The 24,136-nt window shown below is 44.1% G+C and overlaps 1 protein-coding gene across 4 annotated transcripts in view; it reads right to left on the reverse strand.

The window, feature by feature from the left end:
- Positions 1–6,737: 6,737 nt before the first annotated feature.
- Positions 6,738–24,136, reverse strand: part of CTDSP1 (CTD small phosphatase 1) — a 32,174-nt gene continuing 14,775 nt past the window's right edge. Inside the window, exons 2-8 of one of the 4 annotated variants that reach the window (XR_008596500.1) lie at positions 17,199–17,347; positions 16,193–16,294; positions 15,786–15,842; positions 13,298–13,390; positions 12,614–12,799; positions 11,508–11,707; positions 6,738–9,490 (exon numbers count right to left, since the gene is read on the reverse strand). Coding sequence is in view for 2 of the 4 variants with exons in the window: in XM_054970812.1 (XP_054826787.1) it covers positions 11,579–11,707; positions 12,614–12,799; positions 13,298–13,390; positions 15,786–15,842; positions 16,193–16,294; positions 17,199–17,347 (716 nt within the window). In the remaining 2 variants the exon portion in view is untranslated. Of the gene's footprint in view, positions 11,708–12,613; positions 12,800–13,297; positions 13,391–15,785; positions 15,843–16,192; positions 16,295–17,198; positions 17,348–24,136 lie in introns of all 4 variants that reach the window. The other 3 variants (XR_008596499.1, XM_054970812.1, XM_054970813.1) reach the window with 3 other exon arrangements.

The raw sequence follows: 24,136 nt of genomic DNA on the forward strand, positions 1-24,136 counted from the left end.
GGAAAAGTCAATAATGCTAGGAAAGGTAGAAGGCAGTAGGAAAAGAGAAAGACCTAAAATGAGATGGCTTGACTCAATAAAAGCAGCCACATCCTCCAGTTTGCAATATCTGAGCAAGTCTGTTAATGATAGGATGTTTTGGAGGTCTTTCATTCATAAGGTTGGAGGCAACTTGATGGCACATAACACACAATAGGTTGGAGGTTGGAGGCAACTTGATGGCACATAACACACACACACCCTTGGTTTACTGCAGCCCCCTGGTCCCAGAGTCTGTGTCCATGTTTAAAAGTGCATTATTATGAGTGAGAAGTTGTTTAAGATTTGACTATGGACAAGAAAAGCCTCCCAATGCTTGTGAGAGTAAACCAAAATGCCAGCTCTGTCCATATTCATTCCAATAACACAATCATTGGACCTAACAACACCAATTATATCATCTCAGGTTCATTCAGTTGTTTGTCTTCCAATGTTATATATGCTATCAAGTGTCAGCAATGACCTTTCACTCTCCATTCAACCAACAGGTCAGTCCCTATGCAAAAGATATAAATCTGATATTAGAAGATTACAACACAAAAAAATAGAACATTTTAATCTTCCAAGTCATTCCACTGCTTACTTAAAGTGGCAGTCCTCAGAGAAGCTTCAAGGGGAAATTACAGTGTAAGATTGCTGGAACTGAGTTCACCCACAAATTCAGAACAACATACCACACCCCTGGGGGCTGAATAGGGATGTAGGATTCTTATCTCAATACAGATGCTAATTACTGTTCAAATCAAGCTGCATTGTACCATTGTACCTTTGCATTCTGACTCCCTTCTTTGCAACATGCCTTCCACCTTCTGGCTGGGAAATAAACATTCAGTGATCTCCATTTCTACTTGTATCTGACAAAGGGTGCTTAGCTTTCAAAAGCTTATACCCTGGAAAATCTCATTTCTCTTTAAGGTGCTACTGGACTTGAATCTTGCTGTTCTACTGCAGACTAATCCAGCCACCCACCTGAAACCATTTTTAATGCAGCTAAAAAAGTTGCCCATCTGCCATGAAGTCCTAAACAAAGCTATACCCTTTCAAACCTATTGACTTCCAAGTGCGGTGTTTTAAGAAACATAGGATTAGGACTGCATCACATTTAAGACTGCCCTGCTCATGACTTGCCAGCTGCCACCCTTTCTCCTGCCAGTTTCACTTGCTGTTCAAATACCCAAGACCATCTCTTTAACTTTCATACCATTTGAATTTTAAAAAAAATTGATGAAATTAGGCATGATCACTCAGTTCCTTAGCTTTTTATAAACTTGTCTGCAGGTTGAACATTGAATCAGAGAGATTGTCTCAACTCTTGAATTAATCTTTTAGCTCTTCTTTGGTACCACTCTTTAAAGAACGCTTTTCCAGAAAATAAAGACATCCATACCTTTGCCCATGGCCCCTTTCTGCCAGAGTCTTGATTGTTGTTTCACTCACTGCTCATTACAAGCCCCTACAGTTGCCAACTAAGCAGAACAAATAAAATCAACCCAGCTTGCTCTTGTGTCTCTAAACTGCAATGGGGTTGCAGCAATTGCAAAGTGAAGTTTTCCCACCAGGGAGATAAACATTACTGCTTTTAGAGGCACAGTGCCCACCTGAAAAGTTGGCAACTCTACCAACTCACCTTCCGGAATCCAAGCTAACTACCTTATTAATTCCAAAGATGTAAGCTTACCTGGAGCAGCTGATGCTGGGTGGTAGTTATTGCTACCCCCACCCCAACAATGTATTTGTTTCTGTAGTTGCTAGTTTTCGTTGCTATGACCCAGCTTCAGTGAGGGAATTAAGACAGTGCTGGGTGAGGGAGGGGGGCATAGCTAGCAGCCCAGGCTTGGATTATTCCTGCTCTACTAGACAGCTAGCTACCCCTGCTGCCCGCCCCTAATGAGCTAAATTCCAGCAAATGCTTTCTAAAAGGCTGTGGGTGACCAGAGAAGGCAGAATCTCATTAATAAAGGAGGGGGAAAAAAGGACAAGTGAAGCATAACCAGAACAAATGCAGCCATTAAAAAAATATTGGCTGAGATCTGAGACTGAGGAGCAAACAAATAAGATAGAAAATACCTACCATTTTGTAATCTCAGGATAGAATGAATAGCGTCCATCCGATGCTCAATGGAAGAGAAAACACAGAGAGAGAGCGAAAGAGTGTGTGGAATGCAAGTACTCAAGACGAGCCCTACTGGGTCCGATCAAAGATCTATCCAACCCTCCTGCCTCCTGTTTGCCACAGAGCCAGTTGGATGCTCCAGAATGCTCACAAGCAAGGCAAGGATGCCAGCCCTCTCCCTCTTAGTGCCCTCTTCCCAGCAATTGGTATGCAGACACCTCCAAACACGGAGGTTCCTGGGATTAACCACCAGGGTTAATAGTATGAATTTGACTAATTCTCGTTTAAAGCCATCGACACTGGTGGTCACCACTGCAACTGGAGGCAGCAAGTTCCACAAATTAATAGTTTTATGTTAAGTATTTCCTCTTGTCTGTCCAAAATCTACTGTCTGTCACCTTTGCTGCCAATGTAGACATTATCTTCAACTTCCAGTATTTTGGGAGGGGATAAATGTTCTTTCCATAGCACACATACATTTTGAAACTTTGGTCATCTCCCTCCCCCACCTCAAAAGCTCCAAATTATTTAGAATCCTTAGGATGGGCTTCCTGAGAATGCCTTCAGAGAAAGAGCTTATCAAGAGCCCACGTTTCCAAACACTTGGGGGAATTTGCTGCCAGAAAGGGAAAGGGATCCCAAAATAGGCAGCTTCAACAGATCCAGACACTGAGAATGCTTCCGTGAGTGAGTTGCCTAGGAAGGAAAGTTACATCAAGTGTGGCTTCTCATGTCACTGTGGCAGGGAAATCTGCAACAGGTGAAACTGGCAAACTTACAGCCTGCATTGAAGGAGAGGGGAGAAGAATCCAAACTGGCCTGACAAGATCATGTTGACAACAGGCAGTGAAAGTCTTTTTGTGCAGAAAGATGGAATCTGGACCAGCAACTGCCCTAGAATTGCCAGTTCACTTCTCTCAAGGAATTTTTACATGGATACGTCAGAACTATTCTATGTGGTTTCTTACAACTGTAAAGCTTAATATTGTAGTGAAGTAGTAAAAAAAAACCCTCTCTCTATCATATTGCAGGGACGGGGGTGGGGGGGGGCAGCAAGCCTACAGATGCATTTCTGGAAACTCTGGGGTTTGCATGTACAGCACAGAGGATAACTGGAGCATTTGAAAGCAATTAGATAAACGTTTGTAGGAAAGGGCAATGAGCTGTGCATCAGATGTTTTTATCAGCAATAGAGTGAAATTATTAAGTTGGAGGGGAAAATGGCCCTGCCTGCTTCTTTACCTTCTCACCATATGTTTGAAAGTATAACACTCCTCATCTTCAAATGGAACCATACATGAAGGGAACAACACTCAAAAGGTCTACTTAGAAGTAAGTCCCATGTTATTCAATGAAGCTTACTCCTAGAAAAGTGTCCTTAGGACTGCAGCAGTAATATTTTGTTCAGTGGTCCTCTCCCCTCCTCCCCCCACCCCCATCACTCTCAGCATTTAAATTGTAAATCTCAACAAGGGCCTCCTTATTTTGCTTATGCAATTCTACCAATTGCCAAGTGCTAGAACAGTGCGAGCAGTATGAAAGCACGGTTTAAAGAGATACACAACCTTACAGGAGTTCCAATTGCCTTTCCGAGCCAATTCCTTTCATCTTATCCTTCTTTCCCTTATTAAGATTTGCTGCTAGCAGTTAACATAATTTGGAAGTCTTTCAAATGTGGTGGCATGAAAAGAACCATAACTCAAGAGCAGTGGGTTCCTGATGCAAAATGTAAGATCCATTGGGTTAGAACAAGGTGACAGAGGAGGGGGGCATGATTCAGTGATAGAGCAGCCACTTGGCATGCAGAAGGTCCCAGGGACCATCTCCAGTTTTAAGGATCAGATAGTAGGGGATGCAAAAGAACTCACCCTAAGATGATGGAGACCTACAACCAGTCTGAGTAGACAATGTTGACCTTGCAGGACCAATGGTCTGGTTCAGTATAAGGCAGTTTCATGTTGATTTTTGAATATGGAAACTTGTCTTGCTATCATCACTGCACCAAGAAAGTTTGTTGGGTTTCCTACACACAGTATCTATGCCAGTTCACTCGGAAATCCATCACATTGAACACTCCCAAGTAAGTTTGCATAGAAATCAGAATGAGTTTGTTGCAATCCTATTAAGTCCCAATGAACAAAGCTAGATTTACTTCCAATAACCAAGCATAGGCTTGCATTGTTTAAGTGCACCAGCACAAGAACAATAACTCCTGCTTCAGAGCAGTATGTGGTCTCCTGGATGTGTGGAGCATTATTGCTTACCTCCACGCAAGCGCTTGGTCAAGGCAAAGCCAGACACACACACACGTTACTTGAGGAATGCAACATCAAATGACCACTTCTGCGTGGTGCTGGATCTACAAAAGTGGCTTCGCACAGAGCTTTCCTGTTACCATATATGTCTCAAAAACAATACTTACCAATGGAAGCAGTTCATACATTACACTGCAAGTCATTGGGCAATTTGTAAAAAGTGTGTCTATAAACTCAGATTATGGTAGGTTTTAAATCAGCTAACTTGGATCCTTGACAGAAGTTTGGGTCAAGTTCTATATTGTTTTGTGCAGTTTAAAGCCACTTGTTTACTGGCATCAAAAGAAATTAAATTTGTATGTACAAAGGAGGAACAGCCATTATATTTTCCTCATTATATTTTCCTCACATATTCCTGTGGAATATGTCCACAGAACAAATGCTTAGTGGTTACAGTGAAGCAAAGTGGCCTGGAAAGACGGCATACTGTGGCTGATCTCTGCTCCTGCAATTTAGTTCCACCCAGCACAACCTGGTTTCCTCCTTTGTAGACGAAAAAGCATGTTGTGTCTAGGAGAAACATAAGCCTTGGGTACCACGGTCTCAGCTTGTGAGTTAAACCAACCCATGACTTGCAGAAGCTGAGGTTCTGCATAAAAACCACCATGTTCTCCATCCACCCACCTAGAGAAAGAGCACCTTCTAGAGGCACAAGCTGAAATTAACCTCCATTTAAAAGCCCAGACAGAGAGTGGGACATTTCATTAGACTACCAGACTTCTTGGCACAATTCTGTTATTTTCAAACACAGGACTTGCATATGTACCTTCACGTAATGATACCAACAGCTGCTAAACAGCCATACAAGATGCAAGCAGAGTTAAGGAATCAAAATGATCAATAGGAAAGTGAAATTTCTTACTCCTTATCTGCCAGTCATTAGACCATATAAGGCTAGCACTCCCTACCTCCAATCTCCCTGCTTATTTGTTTCCTAGAGTATTACGAGGCCAGTTGTTTTTGGGGTCCCCTGTTCCAATGACGTGGAGGAATGCCAGAATTGGCTTTCTTTGGAGGAAGATATGCTTTGGGGAATAAGCAGATGGGCGCCCACAGGTACCATGCTGTGGATCACTATGCTACACTAAGCAATATAAATTAAGTAAGAGGATCTGTTTTCAGGGAACTTCTTCTACTGGTGTTATAGGTAATTGTTCACACAAAGTAACTCAGCAGACCAATGTGTTACTTATAGTTGTACACAGAGTGCAAGACTGGTTGAAGATGTCTTTTCAATCGCCTTGCTAAATTGGACCAAAACAAAGCTAGAACATTTTATTTCAACAGTGACTAGTCAGACACCCATCAGCAGCACAAAACTGGCAGCCCTCCCTCTCATTTGCTTTCAGCGTTTTGTATTCGTTACATTTAGTTTTATGGCTAATAATCACAGATAGAAATATCCTCCATGAATTTGTCTTATTTTTTTAAAAAGTCATCTAAGGTAGCAGATATACAGCGACAATAAATCCCGCAACTCCATTATGTGCTGTCTGAAATACTTCCTTCTGTCTACCCTGAATCTAACATCTTTTATTGACCCGAGATCCAATATTTCCAGAGAAATAGTTTTTCCACATTGTTCATATGCTTGTAAATTGATAAGCATGTCCCCACCTTATTTCTGTTTTTCCCCCAAGCGAAAAAGCCCCAAATGCTTTTGGTCTTGTTCACAGGGAAGATGTTCGAAGCCTTTATTTAGGTTACCCTTTTCTATACTTTTCTATCCTTTCCCCCCATACTCTTTTTGAGATGGGGGTGACCAAAATGGTAGATTGCATTTCAAATTCAGCTGCACTGTAAATTTATGTAAAGGCATTATGGTAGCGGTGGTTTTATTTTTCCATGGGCTCAGGAAGCCGGCTCAAGGTTGACTCAAGAAAATGTCGTGATGCAATGTTTCCTATGGGTCAGTAATGACTTGGTGCTTGCACAGGGGACTACCTTTACCTACTTTTACCTCCAGTTGAGACCTCAAGATTTTACTTACTAGGGCAGTGAAAGCCAATTTAGAAGCAAACAAAGCTTCTAATAGTCCGAGTTAAAAGCCAGTTGACCAACATGTGTGTGAGGGGGAAAGTGTTACACACCTAAGCATACAAACATATACAAATGTTGCTACAGTTAGAACCTATGGTTCTAAGCAATCCAAACTGAGCATATTAAAACAAAGCTGGAACAATAACTAACGGCCTTACTTGTTCTGAATTTCTTATTACTGATTACCAGTAATTACATAAGATGCACAAAAAAGACAGAGACTACTCTCATGGGTTTGATTTTCTTTTCTTTAAAGATTATTTTACAGTTTGAATCATATGAAAAGGCACTTTGATTTGTGATTTCTCACTCTCTTCCATTGTTAAAAGATCAGCTTGTGGTCAACAGATACCTATGTGACAGTATGAACAGATGGGGTGGGGAACAGCTTCTTCTCCAAACACAATAGCTTGCGGGGGTGGGGGGAGGACCAGGCAGTAGAGGTGTAACTTTAAGAAGCAAAGCATTCAGCTACAGGAGAGACTTCTTATGAAATAGAGAGTATGAAGTGGCACCTTACTCAGCCAGCCCAGGAAACACAAGGAGTGTCTGCAATGAGCCTTGGTCACACCAACATGTTTTGTAGATAACTTGTGTCTCTTCGTAACGTTCAGTTGGCACTGAGAAGACATCTGATTTTCCTTCCCCAAATAAAGTGCTGAGTTTTCCAATACTGTGTTAGCGTATTTTAACTTGCTATTCCTCGTGGCTAGCCCTGAGTCGCTACACCTTACCCCCAAAATAAGAAATTAAAAAGTTAAATTCGATAAAGGAGGAAAAATTCACCCTAAGGAATACCACTCTTAGGGGGACATGCTTGCTACCTCTCAGTCATTACCTTCTGGGGTAGACAACTAGCATCTTATGAGAATTTGGAGGGGGAGAAAGAAAATGGCCAAGAAGAGATGTGTGAATTTCTGTTGGAGGAAAAGGGATATGGAGCAAGGGCTTGAAATCTGATTTTAACCCTTGGCAAACACTGAGGCTACTGAATACCATAAAATGTGTATGTGCTGGGGTGCAGGGAAGGAGCCACAGGTATTTGGAGAAGAACAGCATGCTCCCCAATACAGGTGTCATCTCATGGGCAAAATCACTCCCACCCCATTAATGTTTACACCAGGAAAATTGACAACCAACCACACAAAAATAATTACCATCTCCCAAGAACATTGTTAAAAATACAGCTATAAAAATCCTCTGATGGTTTTTTATCCATTTTTTCAAGTCCCCCCAACTATATACACATGATACATATTTATATAATCTAAAATGTGCCCTGCTAGAATTGTTCTTCAAACATCCTTTAGAAAAGTCTTCTTGAATGAGGGGCAGCTCCCACATCAAATTTGTCTGAACGAACCTTAGAACTAGAGCAGTTTGTCTGCTGGGATTGGTGGGTCATTAGTGGTTCACTGGTCCAGAGAAAAGGGTATCTGAGGGCCAACTAGATGTGACCGCAGCATCGTAGCTGCCATGAAGACACTGCGGCCATTTTAAAGTTATTTAAAAATGCCATGAAGGCTGGATCTTGATCCAGCCCACTGTGCAACAGGCTGTGGTATTCGTTTCCCTCCTACACCTTATCCCCATGGGGGAGGTGGCTGTTTCGGCACTTGAAAAGGCCTGGGGGGGGGGGAGAACACTATGCTGTGGGCCAAATCAGGACTGGGCCCTTGCAGCATTTTTAAATGATGCTAAAATGGTGATGGCATCCTTGTGGCAGCCATGAGGATGGTGTCACATCTAGTTTTGCCCTGAACACTGCCAGAGCGGAGCAAATTGCTAAATGTTCTAAGCCAGAAGAGTGACAGTTTTTCTTACACTGAAATATGGTGTGTGGGGGGGGGGGGGGTTGCGGGATGTTTGTGAAGGCATCAATTCAATCTAGTGTTTTGGTAGATATTATCTGATTTTTGTGCCATTTAACAGTATGGCAGTTGATCCGGGTGGAAAGAGACAGGCTTGCAGTACAATCTTAAGCAGAGTTACTCTACTCTAAGCTCACTGGAATCAATGGGCTTAGACTGGAGTAACTCTTCTTAGGATTGCATTGTTAATTTAACTTGATATAGATTGACATTTATGTTCACATATATTGTGATAACAGATCCCATCCCCATATAGTAAGAAGGAAAAAACCCTCAAGTTTTCCCCTTTCAATTGTATTTTCTCTGTCTCAGTTTAGGTATACCTAGAATTTGGAGGTGGAGGGAAATTTGGAAGAGATAGAGTAATTAGGGTGATGTGGCTTATATTGTTCCACTGAACAATTATTTTTTAAAACCAACAATATTTAAGTAATAAAAAATTAAAAACATTCAAAGGGACCTCTCCCCACCGTATTATAATTTGCAGTTCTCTGTGCTGAGGAACAATATTACCTTAACTGTGCTTAAAACCAAACATGGATGTTCCTGAAGGATAAATCCAGCAGTAGCTATTAGACAATGTAATCACGTTTTTGTGATCGTTGAAACTTCCTGTATCCCCCCCCCCACACACACCCATAAGAAACTGGGACTGCCAGGCCCAACCTGACAGTGAAGAGGCCCTTCAACTATTCCTGATTTATTATAATACTCATTTTAGTAAGATGCTTTAAGTGCAATCTGGTGTGGTGGTGAATGATCTGCAAATGATGACTTAAATGCTCCCTGACAGTGAGGCTCAACATGACCCTTTGCTCCAGATCAACAGACTACGACGTGACCCACTCTCCAGAGTCAAGGCCTGCTCCGTCACGAAACATTCCATCCTGATATGGGGCGAAGGCTCTAAAGATTTGCTGCATCATGTCCTTTCTTTAACAAACAGCCGAGAACAATCATAAAAGGCACAAAGAATTCTTGAATCCCAACATTTTTAAGGCAAATTCAAGGTGGCACTGGAGAGAAACTGAGGAAAATCCAGATCTTGTGGAGGCCGCCGGCAGAGCGACCAAGGCAGCTAGCTCAAGGTTCTTTCTTGTTAAATGAAGCTCCTAGGTGAGGTGGGAAGAAATGTAGTTAAACAGGTGGCAGGGCTGGCTTGATTTCCGATAAGCAGTCTTTGGGAACCCAGAGCAACTGGGCCATTGACAAAGCAGTGGAAACAGAGGTCTTGCTCACCAGCACTCCCCCCCCCCTCACATTATGTGCTTTTCATCATTTCTCTCAGTAATACCAGCTGATCATTCATTTCTAAAAGGCACAATTTCCCCACATGCCCCTGCGAGCCCAAGAAGGTTACAGAAATCCAACTACAGCCCACAGCCAATTGTTGCATCTCAGGGCAGATTCAGTTGGGAGATGATGGGGTTTAAAGGCACTACAGCGTAAGAGACAACGCCACTGTGGCACAGGAAAAGACTGCCATCTCTCCCTTCCAGCCTATGCCCATATTATGTCTGGTCACAGCTACTGGGAGGGGAGAGGTAAGGGGAACTGAAGAACGGGCCTAGGAGAATCCAGGGTTTGGAGCAGAAAACTCAAGACTGGCATGGAATATGGAAAGGCTATGAGAAGGATTCTTAGGCTGTGTCATACCTGGGTACTAGAAGGCAGAATCATCAACCACACTAATAATCGGAAACCAACTGGACTGTTGTAGGTGGCAAACTTCCTCTATAGTGTTTATTGACCAACAGTGCTCACCTTGCCTATAGCCCAAGCATGATACGGACCACTCCAGAAGCCACTCCATATTATCTTAGTCCCTCAAAAACCATTTCTCTCAGATGCAACCAATCACAGAACTGGCTTGGGGCCCCTCAAAACAGTGGGGTTAAGCCAGGCTTTGATTGGGCTGTGGATCGGACTTGGGGCTGTTCAATCCATTGGATTGGTCATTCCCTCACCTCTAAGGCACTTACAAATGTGAGTGTACAAACTGACAGACCTAGTTTGCATTGCATCTCAGCTGGGAAAAGCTTCCTATCTGCTAGTGAAATGTCTCCTCCTGATCCACTTTTTTGTCATTTCTTCAGAAAGAAAATGAAGAGAAGCTTGGGTTTCTTTCACCCTCCAAAAGGGAATGAAAAATAAATATGACTATTTTTTCCTTTAAAGGAAATTTTCAGTGGAAAGCAAGACTACAGAGCTTCTGTCCCAAGAAATGGCTGAAAACCATTCTTAGTAGGACAACATTGGGTTGTATTCTACACTTAGCTAAGGATGGTACATTCCAGACAGGCAAAGTGCGTCCTACTGGTGGATCCTGCTAACCTTGTGTTAGCAGGATGTGCCTAGTGGCAACACAACATGCCAGCCTTAGCTGAGCAGAGTGACAGGAGATGGCCCAGCATGTCCTAAGTCACACAGCACACGTGAGTACATTATCTCGCATAAGATACAATCCTCAGACACCAGCCCAAAAATTATCAGCTGAGATACAGACACTCAGCTCCCTTTACAGATACAGCCAAATTTCTCTACATATTCTACCTTCTTAATGTATTTGCCCACAACTTTTCAGTCCCCCAATCAGCTATACCTTTTCTCTTGTGTCTCCCTTTCCCTCTTCAGTATTTTCCACCTTGGGGGATTCCTTAGCTCTTAGTACTGTCAGTGACCACCACCGGAAATATGGCAGTAGCACCAATAACCCTCCGCAGAATCTAGGGCTCAGCACCTATTAAGAAGGGGAGGAGAATATCAGGCAACAGTGGGATACAGGGAATTCCTGGGACCAGTCACTGCATGACCCTTCCCAACCTGGTGATAGGGGAATGGGCCAGGATGCCTTTTCCCTTTGTAGGGGACGGGGCCGAGTTTTGGTCCCACGGTGTGTGAAAAAAATGGGCTGAGGGCCTGGTCCCCACAGCCATAATACAAGGGGAACAAACCGTTTTTTAAACACAGCAGCAAGGATGATTCCTCTTTGGGGTTCAGGGTTCAAGGTGACATTCAGACATTGGTGTCTGTCCTGGTGCCCCATGGGAACCAGTGGCTCTCTGCTGCCCCCTGCTGGGTTTCCTGTGCACTGCTATGCCAGGGGCTAGGCTGGGAGAGCAGACTGACCTGCTCAGCAGAAGGAAGCGGCTAGATGGGCATACACCCCTCCTTCCCCTGCCCAAAGTCCCCTGCAGTCACTAGCTACTAGTCCGGTGCTGCTTTAGCACTGTATACACATCATCCACTTTGCTGAGTCTCTCAAAAAATGGCAACAAGTCGAGTAGCTCTGTGTCAGCCATGTTGTCAAACCATGAAGCCACAGGCACCTGCCAAGGAGGAAGACAGGAGAAGGTTAGGTTTCCCTGCTGAATTAGTAAAAAAAAAACAAAACCTCTCCATATATAGCAACCATAGATGTCAGATGTCTAAGAACCACTGACAAGAGGTGCCTGGGAAGCCAGAGGATCCTTGTATATTTCACTAACTCTGCTTGAAGGATGTGGCTTGTCATCAGCATCTGTAACAGAGTGGTGGATGCCTTTCCCCATAGTCGTATCTCAGCACTGGGTGTGAATGATCCCTGTATAAATAGAGCTCCATTCCAGAAGAAGCTGTATTTTAGGGCCAAACTATACCATGACAATGTTGGATCCTAAATTTGGAGCACCCATAGAAACAAGGGTCTGGGAGTAAGATATGAACAGCAAAAGTAGTACACAGATGAGTGGAGTTGAATCCCACCCTAGGGTTGCCAGTTGTTTCCCTGCTTTCTGTCTCCTGGCCCAGAAGTTTTCTCCTTTGCTGAGTTCCAGTACTGGAAGTGAGTTGCATTTGGGGAAAGGGGCTTGAAGGAAAGCAACAGGGGAGCAAGGGGAAGGTTAGCACTCTCATCTGCATGCACTTCTGGCTGTTCACATCAGACCCCTGCCCTCTCACATAACTGGAGGAGATCTATGATTAAAAACCTTAATCTGCTGCTTCCATCATGTCTAGCTTGGCTTTCAACACTAACCAAGTGCAGAGGTCTGGTGTTCAGCTGCATCATAGGATGTCTTTTCAAGGTACAGGAAATATACCATTCTGCCTGAGTCCCTGTTTGTCATGTAAAATGTTGTCCCTTTTCTTTTGTGGGGGCCTCATTAAACAGCATTGGGGCCCAGACTGGAAGCAGCAAACTAAATCTACAGCTCCTGCCCCAAGGTCTGAAACCTGCTGTCTGTCTGGCTACTTACAGCATTATCAGGGTGGAAGACGTAGGAAGCAGGTGAATTGTCCACAATGATAATACGCGTCAGGTCACGGCCTAGGCGGCTGAGATCCTTGACGTAGTTCCCCCGGTGGAAGACACACGACTCACGGAACAGGCGGGCACGGAAGGCTCCCCATTTATCCAGCAAGTCAGCAACAGGATCTGCATACTGAGGGTGGGAGGAGACAGAAAGATTTCTTATTGCACTCACCAGGTGCACATTTTTGGGGGGGAGGGATCTGTTATAGGGATGTGACACTGTATTTTGGAAAGATTGGATCATCTTTCTCCTGCCCTGTGATATTCCATTTCAGTTTCTCCTACTGCATCAGGTGTGTTTGGTTCTTTCCAAGATTTCTCAATTCTTTCCCCAGGTTGGACAGGAGAATTGGGATCTACACTAAATATGTCTTGATGGGAAGTAGCTAACAGCAGAGAAAAGGGGATAGAAGTCAGGATTTCTGGGATCAATTCTCAAAGTACCGTGGCATAAACAAGGTGGAATGTGCATGCTGGGGGGGGGGGAAGGGTGGGTTCTCCCATCTTCCCATATATCTCATTTTTTCTTCCCCATTTCTCTATATGGAAGTCACTGAGGGAGTGAGGCTGATGATCGCCAAGTCAGGAGGTGGGTTAATGGACAAGGAAAGGACAAGGAGAGTCTCACCTTTGCCAGACTAGCGGTGAAGAGCACACACTCAAAGAGCTCACCCATCCGCCGGAGAAACTCGTCCACATGGGGTCTCTTCAGCACATACACCTGGGGAGGGGAAGGGAGAGTGTGGGGGTGGGGTCATGGGGCACAGATCTGCTCACTACCAAGTAGATCCTACCTTCTTGGCCAGTTAAGAGCTTGGCTCCATGGTGCCATGCTGTGATGTCTTCTTTTGAGCAGCGTTATGTTGCGTATGAGAAGAAAAAACCTTCTGAGGATTGTACAAATGGTTGGGCAGTAAAAAAAAGTTGCCCAGACCCTGTCTGGATATTTTTCTACATAAAGCTTGAATAAGCACTTGTCTGAGAAAGTTGAGCTCTAGGAAATCTTCCCATGGCAAAGTGCTGGATCTAGAGAACTGTTAGCGCTGCTTCCATCTGTACATTATCCTGTGTCATTATCTAACCCCTAGAACAGTGCTATGTAATGTCAACAGAAACCTGAGTGGAAGAGTCTATGAGAGCATCCTGCTGAAGGAGGCTAGAGCAGGGGAGACTGTAAACTGACATCTTTCCAGCTGGAAATATGAAGACTGAGAGTTGGGTAGGAAGTTTTACTGGGCTTGGATAATTTTTGCTTGAGACATACAGGAGATGGGTCCTTCATGGATATCAAGTGACGATGGCCTAATGGAGTTTGAGGTCTGGCATTTTCAGAGTAAGGTCTACAGGCACATAAAATTATACTCTGAAAAAAGAACAGGAGGTCATTGCTCATGTATGGATACCTGAATACAAAACATGTGTGCTTCTTATCAACTCAGATGAGAGAAGAGCGCATGTGACATCAGCACATATAAGTTTTAAAAAGTCAAAAGCATGACTATGACGCTTTTGTGGTTACCACTTTCAAGTGTTGTATGTATCAACTAAAGTTTACACATGGATACCCTACAGGAGACTTATGGAGAGGCGAGTGTTTTTCATAATGGGGAATCCATAACCAAGTGCAAAACACAAGGTGAGAATCATCCCAGAATTAGGCAGTCTTTATGGAAGGATAACTGAAGGAACTACTAAATTCTGATTCCAAGAACTCCAGATTAAGAGGACATTTAGAAACAAAGTGCATTATAGATGGGGTACATGTGCATATGTGAAGGTTTAGACTTCTCTAGTAAAAGAGAACAGAGAAACAACCAGAAAACTCTACCACAAATTATGCAGTTGAGTTTCCCAGATGTGGGGAAATTGCAGGGGTCAACACACCCGGAATACAAAATAAATCATGTACATCATGTGATATTTGCACTCATTCCAATGGCATAACACCAGAGTAGTTTACAAAGTGTTTTCCATTTTAGATGGCATTGGAAAGGAAAAGGGATTATGTACATATGTGAGCAATACATGTGTACAAGCAGATCAGAAAGGACTGAGTAACTGTTAAAAAATCCCAAATGAGTCAGTTATCCTTCAGCTTTCTGAACATTTAGGAGAAACTGCAAGAAATTTACAAAGTTCCCCTATCTATGATGAGGACTAGAAACTTGTTCTTTTTGTATAAAGTAATAGAGATTCTCGTCTAAATCAGTTCTTAAAAAGTAGGGCCAGTGCTACAAAGCATGCAAAGCATGATCACAATCATCCTAAATTCTCAGCATCCCGGCCAGCCAGTTGCTCTCCATGACCACAGTTAAAGACTTTGGGAAGGAGGATACAACAAAGATTAAATAAATCTCTGAGAACAGAGGAAACTATTCATGACGCCTGTGGAATTCCAAGAACTGAGAAAAGAATGACAAAGGCCTGCCAGGGATAACTGAGGATTCCCTGCCTCTGTGCAGAAGAGTGTGTTCAATTGGCTCTGGAGGTCCTCCCTGGACTTAGCAATACAACCACAGGAGGGACTACCTGAAGACCAGCACCCTGATTCTACATCACATGCTGTTGTTGATTCATGGGCAAAACATCCTTGGAAAGGACCAAAGCAAGAGGTTCCTTTCCACATTCCAGTGAGTAACACTCCGTGGTTAAGCCAGTGTTGTTTCTGAGATGCAGCCAGCTCTGGAATTTGAAATGCTGTTGCGTAGTTGCAATCATTCAAAGTACGTGAGCCGTGTGCTCTGTGTTAAGCTGGTGTCTGCATTGTTATCTCCATTCTGGTGGAGGCTGCGGCTGCTGCTGGCTGCCTCCAAGGCCAAGTAATCAAGAACAGGCTGATTGCAGCACCCACAGCCTATCCTGGATTACTTGAAACTGGCAACAACCTTTGGAAGGAGGGATGATGGGTGTGACAAGTACAGAACAATGTGAAAGATGTAAAAACCCCACGGCTTCCACCAATGCAATCATTCCTTATAAGCACTGCATCCCAGTATAACTTTATAGCCTCAGTTGGCAGTTGGCTCATGGCTAAAAAAAAAATCCCCCACCCCAGACATCACTGCCATGACCACAGGCTCGCCCACCACCCCTCATTTCCCATTATGCCCCCATACCTGGTGTGTGACTCCGTCAATCTCCACTGGGATGATGAAATCAGCATTGTTCACTGGCTGGGAAAGGAAGGGGAACCCAGAGAATCTGTAAGACGGACTGCCTCCGTGGGGTTCCCTGTATTTCCCTCCCTCTCTCTTCCTACACACACACTGATTCTCACAGCCACACCTACCTTCTCATCATATTGGTTAACTCTGACGACTTCAAGCATACACACTATTATTTAGGCTCCTGTAACACAGCTGTTTGAGTCCCCTACCCTTTCTACAGAAAGGAAATGTAATATCACACTGTCCGTAATGACACACACATTCTGCTAGGGAATGGCTAGAGTGAAAAATCAGCAAAGGGGCCAGAAAACAGGTTGAGCAGGTAGTGGAAGCTGTATGTCTGGGGGAAGACTGACCTTAAAGGAGCTATGCACCAGTGTCTCATCCAGGTCAATGACCACACAGATTTTGCTGGCATCTTGAGGCTTGATTTCTGGCAGGAGGTATTTGATGGTGGCCTGCAGAGATAGGTATATAGGAGAAAGACCTGTTAGACCTTATAGGGCAAAGAGAAAGATTGTGATGGAAACAGGAGATGACGAATGCTGCCTCTAACAACTGACATAGAGGTGTCAAAATGCAGGGGCATTCTCTGGGTTCTGACACTTCTGATATAAATTAGGCATTCAAGACCACTGGCTTTCTCCTTCTGTTATATAGAGCACACTATGCTCTTTCTTTTAATCTATGAGAACTCCAGAGTTCTGGATTAGTGTTAGGGCTTGCTATGGTTGCCATGAAGAGCCACCAGTCTTCTGTTTCATTCTACCAAAGAAATCAGAGAGTTGCAGTTACAAGACTGGGCACCAGAGGGCACTAGCCGCAAGGCTCAAACTAAAAATCTTTTTCACTTTGGCGGCCCCCTTGCATGGCAGCCCATGATGATGCAGGACTTGACCAGCAGCCTTCTTTAAGCAGCAACCCTGTGCTTTCCTGGCTGTGCCATGGGATGAAAACAGTACTGCTGTCAAGTATGCTCTCTTAGTCCAGGATCAACGAGCATCCTACTAGATGTCCAGAAGAATGACATGAGGATGGAAGGATCCAGGAAAAGGCCACACAAGCTGGCTTGGCAAAAAAACCCCCAACATTTGGGTCTGTTGCTTGGAAAGACCTACACCATTTAGCTGGAGATGACACCAAAATATTGGGCACATATCTTATTGAAGCAGGAGACCACCCTGGTGGTCAAATCCCCCTCCCCCAGCAGAATTTCAGGCATATCGCACTACAGATAGATCCCTGTAACCAACCAGACCTCTCTCTTCAAGGAAGACGAAACCTGAGGAATCCTACTAACCAGGATCCTCAACCAGAGTCCTAACTCTTCTCTCTTCTTAGCAGTGAAGAAAGTTGGCCTACCTTGGGCACCGAACCGTTTTCCTCAACCAGCAGTGGGGCATTGTTGTTGACAGGGATAGGCTCAGAGTTGTCATGGCAAAGGCAGCAGAAGAGGGACTGGAAGATGCTGCGGTTCCTGGGCTTCTTGGAAGGTGACGGGTTCTGAGCACCTGCAGGGGGACAGAGACAAGTCAAAAGGGAGGTAGGACCTTGCCGTGTGACCTGGGCCAGTCACTCATCCAAAACTATCACACACATTTATGATGGGGACAAAATAGAGAAGGGGACGATGATATTGTAAGCTGCTTTGGGTTGCATTGGGGAGAAAGACAAGCTATAAAGATCTAAAGAAACATAAATAAATTTAAAAGATATGAAAGCATTCCCCCTCTCATTTCATGAGAAGGACATACACATCATGAAGACAAGGGCCGTTTTCATATGCACCCTGGGAGATCATGCAAACGCATGGCATGAAGAGTCTTCCTAGCACGATCTCCCGGCACAATCCCCTTTAATGGCCCAATGACGTCAGAAAAGGGGCCATTAAACGGGATCGTGCCACTAGGAAGACACTTTTATGCTATGAGTTTTGCCCGATCTTTCAGGTGCGTGGCTGTGTGAAAACAGCCAAGGTCTATGGTTATGATTCCCTTCCAAAGATACACAAGGTGAAAAATCGAAAATTGTCACTGCAAGGGAGAAAGAAGAAAGCATGGAGGCATCAAGCACTGGCCTTCAGTAGATACATAATTCAATCCACCACTAAGAGCTTGCCACAGCTATCAGCTAGATAGGTGTGGACTGGGAAAGAAAACGGACAAGAGATATAACAGCTCAATGACTCTGACTAGACTGGGGGGAAAGAGATGCCAGGAACACAGAATGCTTGCTGAAAAGAAGAGATACCGGGCTTGATGGGTCTGGCTGCAGATAATGGAGAAGTGCCAGGCAAACTGGACCTCATAGAGGTGATAAGGGATGGAAGAGGGAGACAAATGCTAAGTAACCCAGTGCTAAGTAACCCAAAAGCTGATGAGGAAAACTCAGCATGGGTTCTGTAAGGGAAGATCTTGTCTCACCAATCTGTTAGAGTTCTTTGAGGGAGTGAACAAACAAGTGGACAAGGGAGACCCGATAGATATTGTTTATCTTGACTTCCAGAAAGCTTTTGACAAAGTTCCTCATCAAAGGCTCCTAAGTAAGCTCAGTAGCTATGGGATAAAGGGCCAAGTCCTCTTGTGGATCGAAAACTGGCTAATTAATAGGAAACAGAGAGTGAGTATTAACGGGCACTTCTCACAGTGGAGGGTGGTGAGCAGTGGGGTGCCACAGGGGTCGGTATTGGGTCCAATGCTTTTTAACTTGTTTATTAATGATTTGGAATTGGGATTAAGCAGTGAAGTGGCTAAATTTGCAGATGACACGAAATTGTTCAGGGTGGTGAAAGCCAGAGAGGATTGTGAGGCACTCCAAAGGGATCTGTCGAGGCTAGAAGAGTGGGCATCCATGTGGCAAATGAGGTTCAATGTAGCCAAGTGCAAAGTAATGCACATTGGAACCAAAAATCCAAAATATAAATACAAGTTGATGGGGTCTGAACTGGCGGAGACTGACCAAGAGAGAGATCTTGGAGTTATGATAGATAACTCACTAAAAACGTCAGCACAGTGTGCGACTGCCATAAAAAAAGCTAATGCTATGCTAGGGGTTATTAGGAAAGGGATTGAAAACAAATCAGCCGGTATCATAATGCCTCTGTATAAATCGATGGTGAGGCCTCATTTGGAGTACTGTGTACAGTTCTGGTCGCCACACCTTAAAAAAGATATCATAGCACTGGAAAAAGTACAGAGAAGGGCAACTAAAATGATTAAAGGGTTGGAACACTTTCCCTATGAGGAAAGATTGAGGCGCTTGGGGCTCTTTAGCCTGGAGAAAAGACGACTGAGGGGAGACATGATAGAGGTTTACAAGATAATGCACGGGTTAGAGAAGGTAGAGAAAGATGTGTTTTTCTCCCTTTCTCACAATACAAGAACTCGTGGGCACTCTATGAAATTATTGAGCAGTCGGGTTAGAACAGATAGAAGAAAATACTACTTTACACAAAGGGTGATAAACACATGGAATTCGTTGCCACAGGAGGTGGTGGCAGCTACAAGCATTGCCAGCTTCAAGAGGGGACTGGACAAATATATGGAGCAGAGGTCCATCAGTGGCTATTAGCCACAGGAAATAGATGGTATTCTCTTTGTGGGGAGGTGGTGCTCTGTTGTCTTGGTGCTGGAAGGAAGGCAGTGGGAGGGCTTCTGGTGTCCTGGCCTCACTGACAGTCCTTTAGATGGCACTGGATTTCTAGCCACTGTGTGTGACAGAATGTTGGACTGGATGGGCCACTGGCCTGATCCAACATGGCTTTGCTTATGTTCTTATGTTCTTATGTCCAGTCCATGCAAGGGATATGTAGTAGGACAGGTGGACTTAACGGGATGAGGATGAGAGAGATTGGACCATGGGGGTGGGGAGAAGCACTGGGGCGGGGAAGCGGACACAAGGCTATCAGGCTTTCATCCTTGCTGGCAAAAGACTCTTCAGGAACAGCATCTTAATAACTCTGTCATTATTGGCCTTCTCCACAAAGGAGAATTTTGCCTCTCATACAGGTCTACCTCCTCCACCCACCTTTCTCATATCTAGCTAGATGAGAGATACACCCCCATCTTCCCTCAGTCCCACATAATACTCTGGGCATGAGGAGAATTCGTCTCTGTGCATGTGTGTCTATGTGCCATCAAGCTGCAATCAACTTATGGTGGCCCCAGCAAGGGGCTTTCAAGCCAAGTGAGGAGCAGAGGGGGATTGCCAGTGCCTTCCTCTGCAGTCTTCCTTGGTGGCCACCCACCCAATACAGATTCTGATGAACTTTTAAGATCTGATGAGATTGGGCTATATATCCCATGCCACCTTCCCTCCGGAGAACTTGAGGCTGTATGAAGCATGTGCCATCTCTACAGTTCTGGATTGATTTCACTTTCCCCTTTGCAGCGAGTGGCTCCTGCTTCCTAAGCTGGCCCCAGATAATGAGATTCTCACTATTCTTGGATGCCCTGAACCCTGAATCTTAGAAGCCCTGGCAAAGAGAGGCCAGGACCAAGCAGCAAGGAAAGCCAGCCAGCCAACGAAGGGTGCAGGCGTTGGCAGCCTCATCAGCTCCAGCACCTGTGTTCTGGAGTCAAACACCCTCTGGCAAACTCCAGCTCTACTGCTTTTTTCATTCAGACCCACAAGCCTTCTACTATTCTGTGTTCATGCCCCACTTCTGCCCAGCCAGCAGCAACCTGCCATCCTAGCAACACTCCAAGATGACTGCTGAATTTTGTTTGATGTGGGGAACAATCACCATTTGGGGAAGAACCCCGCTAAAACCTATTTCAAAAAAGGATGAATAGGATTCAAACAGAACCATTATGAATTAACCTAGGGGCAGGAGACAGTTCCCTTCCGCAGCTCATTTCCATCACACTCTCCAAGTCGCACTGTTTTAGGCCTCATTCAAACATGTAGGAGAACAAGGTGGAAAAGCTCTGAGGTGGTAGAATGGACTGCACCATTGCAGACTTCAGAAAGGGGATTCCAGTGGTGAATATTGCTTCACATGGAAAACTCAGTGCAAACAGAAAACTAGCAGAGCAAGAAGAAAGTTTCTCCTTTGTAGTTGTGCTGATTTTTTATTCATAGGGAGTTTATACACGTAGAAGAGCACTGCAAAAAGTGATCCTCCTCCAGCAGTATTACGTGGTGCATTTCCTTCCACCACCTCAGGATCTTGCCACTTCATTCTCCCTGCAAGTCTGAGCTGGGCCTCAGATAAGTGTGACACAGGTTGAGCCAGGGGTCCCTTTTTCTCACATGTGTATCAGAGAACTGACTTTTCCAAGAGTTGTGTGCCTTCAGGCTTCCTCCCCCTGCTGTTTTCCAAAGATGAAACTATCATGGGGGAGCTGTTTGCTTACGTGGACTTATCTTGTTAATTGTTAGACTGGAACCTTGGTTTGAAACAGAAGTCAGAAAAGGATGTTATGTATTTGCATTGTTACTGGATGCTATGAATTGTATAGGATGTTGACGCTGGATCATTTAAGTGATATTTTGCACTTTATATAAACACTTATAGATCCACAGTTACAAATGGTATTTAATTGCTCTTGCTGAAGTGAAACTTCTATTCCCTATGAAGCATTTATTGTCGGGGTTCTCTTCTGTTATCTCTGATTGCCGTGATACTCCTTTCTTTTGTACTCTCTTATGTGGAGGCATGAGTAGGTCACATTAAACATTAATCTTACCCAGCATTCTGTTTCTTACATAGGCCAGGTAGCCCTCCCAAGCCGCACCGAGATGCAAATTGGCAAGCACAATTATTAAAAGAGAAGACTGTAAGCAGAGGTCATTTCATAGAAAAAGAGCAGCAGGAACTCATTAGCATAACTCATTAGCATATGCCACGGCCCTTGACATCACTGGAAGTGTGCCCTTAGCATAATTGATTTGCATATGCCACACCCCCTGACATCACCTATCCTGGCTGTTTTGGACCCAATCCTGGCCATTCAGGGCTGAAAGTAGGCCCAAAATGGCCGAATGGGGCTAAAAATGGCCGAAAAGGGGCATAAAATGGTCAGGATCAGGCTGCTGCTGAGCAGGAGAGTAATCCACCACCCATCACAGGTCTGATCCTGGAGTTACTCCAGTCTAAGACCACTGATTTCAGTAACTCTGCTTGGGATTTCACTGTCAGACTCAAAAGCAGCTTCCCAGGAAGGGACAACATCAAGCAGGGCCATGATGCTTCTCCCCTGTACCATTTACCTCATCAAAATGACTCCTGCAGATGCTTTCAACCCCTGTAGCAAAAGAGTACAATACTGGCATCTGTCTTTGTTTTCCGCCTGGACTAAAAGCAGTCTGGGGACGCAGTTTGTGTCAGGGAAACAACACAGGGAGAATAGATTTAGAACTCCATCCTAAGCACCACAAGCTCGCTCCATACTCTCCCTGCCACAAGCCGGTGGCTGCTTTCTAAGATTTAAGGCTGCATTTGGAAATCGAGATGAGATTCTGTTCACAGTGGGCATGAACACGGCTTGTTTGTTGTGGTCATGCACTGGAGGAGTGGGGAATCAAACCTGGTTCTCCAGATTAGAGTCCTGCCACTCCTAACCACTACACCAAACTAGTTACAGGATGTCTGTGCATGAAAAAAGATAGAAATAGTAGTGGACAGCATCAGTCTATTCTAGTAGCTCAAAGTTAACATCAGCCTTTTGCTGCCAGTGCCCTCCCCTGTCATAAATGCCAGTTTCCAGGCCTATGTTTGAAAGTAGTTGTACAAGCAGCCTTTTGAGACAAACATGCATATGTCAAGAACCATACAGAAAATAATAAAACTATATCTAAAAAGAATGTGGTTGGACCGCATGCCAGTATCTGCTTAAAGATGCCCACTTGATATTTACCAGAACCTGATCCTTTTCCATAGTGGCCTTTACCTTGCAAATCAGTGTCCTGGGGTGGAGGGCGGGGGGGGGGGGGGGGTAGGAGGCATGTAAGGCTATCTTATTTGTTAGGGTTTTCAATGGAGTTTGAGCTGCAGGCATTTTGGTGGGGGGGTGGAGTTTTATTGTATCATGTATGGCTTTAATTTGGAATTGTATGCTACCTTGAGGCCCAGAGGAAAGGCAAGGTATACCTAACTGAATAAATAAATAAAAGCAGCTAAACCAAGCTACCCATAGACAAGTTGGAGTTTTCAACATTCTCAGGGAACTCTGTAGATATGGAGAAAAATATTGCCTTTTAAACTAATGAAAAGGATCTCCTCCCTCAAACTGATGCAAAAGGAACATCCAAAGCTGTGCAACACACATAATAGGAACATGGAATGTGAAAAGTATGAAGCCAGGTAAGCTAGAAATCGTAAAACAAGAAATGGGACGTTCAAACATTGCAGTCCTGGGTGTGAGTGAACTAATGTGGACCGACTCAGGACATTTTCAGTCAGAAAATCACACCATGTTTTACTGCGGAAATGAACTCAAAAGAAACGGTGTTGCCCTAATAGTGAGGCGAGATATAGCACAAGCAGTCTAGAGCTACAATGCAGAGTCTGATCATGTAATATCAGTCAGACTTCAGGGAAATAAACCAACGAAAAGGGAACAACTTCCCAACACGTTCCAAAACAAAAACAAAGAGCACGCAGGCTCAAGGAAGTCACAACAACATGCGTATTTATGCTGTACAAAATCACGACTATATCATATAGTCCCAATTTACAATATGACAAAGCCCAAACAGTAAACTGTTGTGCTACCAATCAAACATTCAATATAAAGTTTCCATTCAGTATAAGTTCTGCTGTTATGGGGTAAATTCACTTATTAGCTGTGTACATGGCAAAATCCTGGGCAAAGTGTCCAAAGTCAATATTATTAGCTGCCGAAAAGAATATCCACGGCAAAGGTTATAATCAGGGCAGTTTGACAATATTAGCAGCCGGAAGAAATATCCACGGCGAGAGTTATGATCACGGCGACGAGCTGCACCGGTCTTTTCACTTTTACTCGTTTCAACAACGAAAATTAGGTCGATACATGATGATACTAATTTTCGTTGTTGATAGATGGATTTGTGGCTAATAGATGGTAAAAACTAACGGCCTGAAGAAGAACAATCTGTTGAAATGAGTAAAAGTGAAAAGACCGGTGCAGCTCGTCGCCGTGATCATAACTCTCGCCGTGGATATTTCTTCCGGCTGCTAATATTGTCAAACTGCCCTGATTATTACCTTTGCCGTGGATATTCTTTTCGGCAGCTAATAATATTGACTTTGGACACTTTGCCCAGGATTTTGCCATGTACACAGCTAATAAGTGAATTTACCCCATAACAGCAGA

Source organism: Eublepharis macularius, chromosome 2, assembly GCF_028583425.1.
Source record: "Eublepharis macularius isolate TG4126 chromosome 2, MPM_Emac_v1.0, whole genome shotgun sequence".
Classification (NCBI taxonomy): domain Eukaryota; kingdom Metazoa; phylum Chordata; class Lepidosauria; order Squamata; family Eublepharidae; genus Eublepharis; species Eublepharis macularius.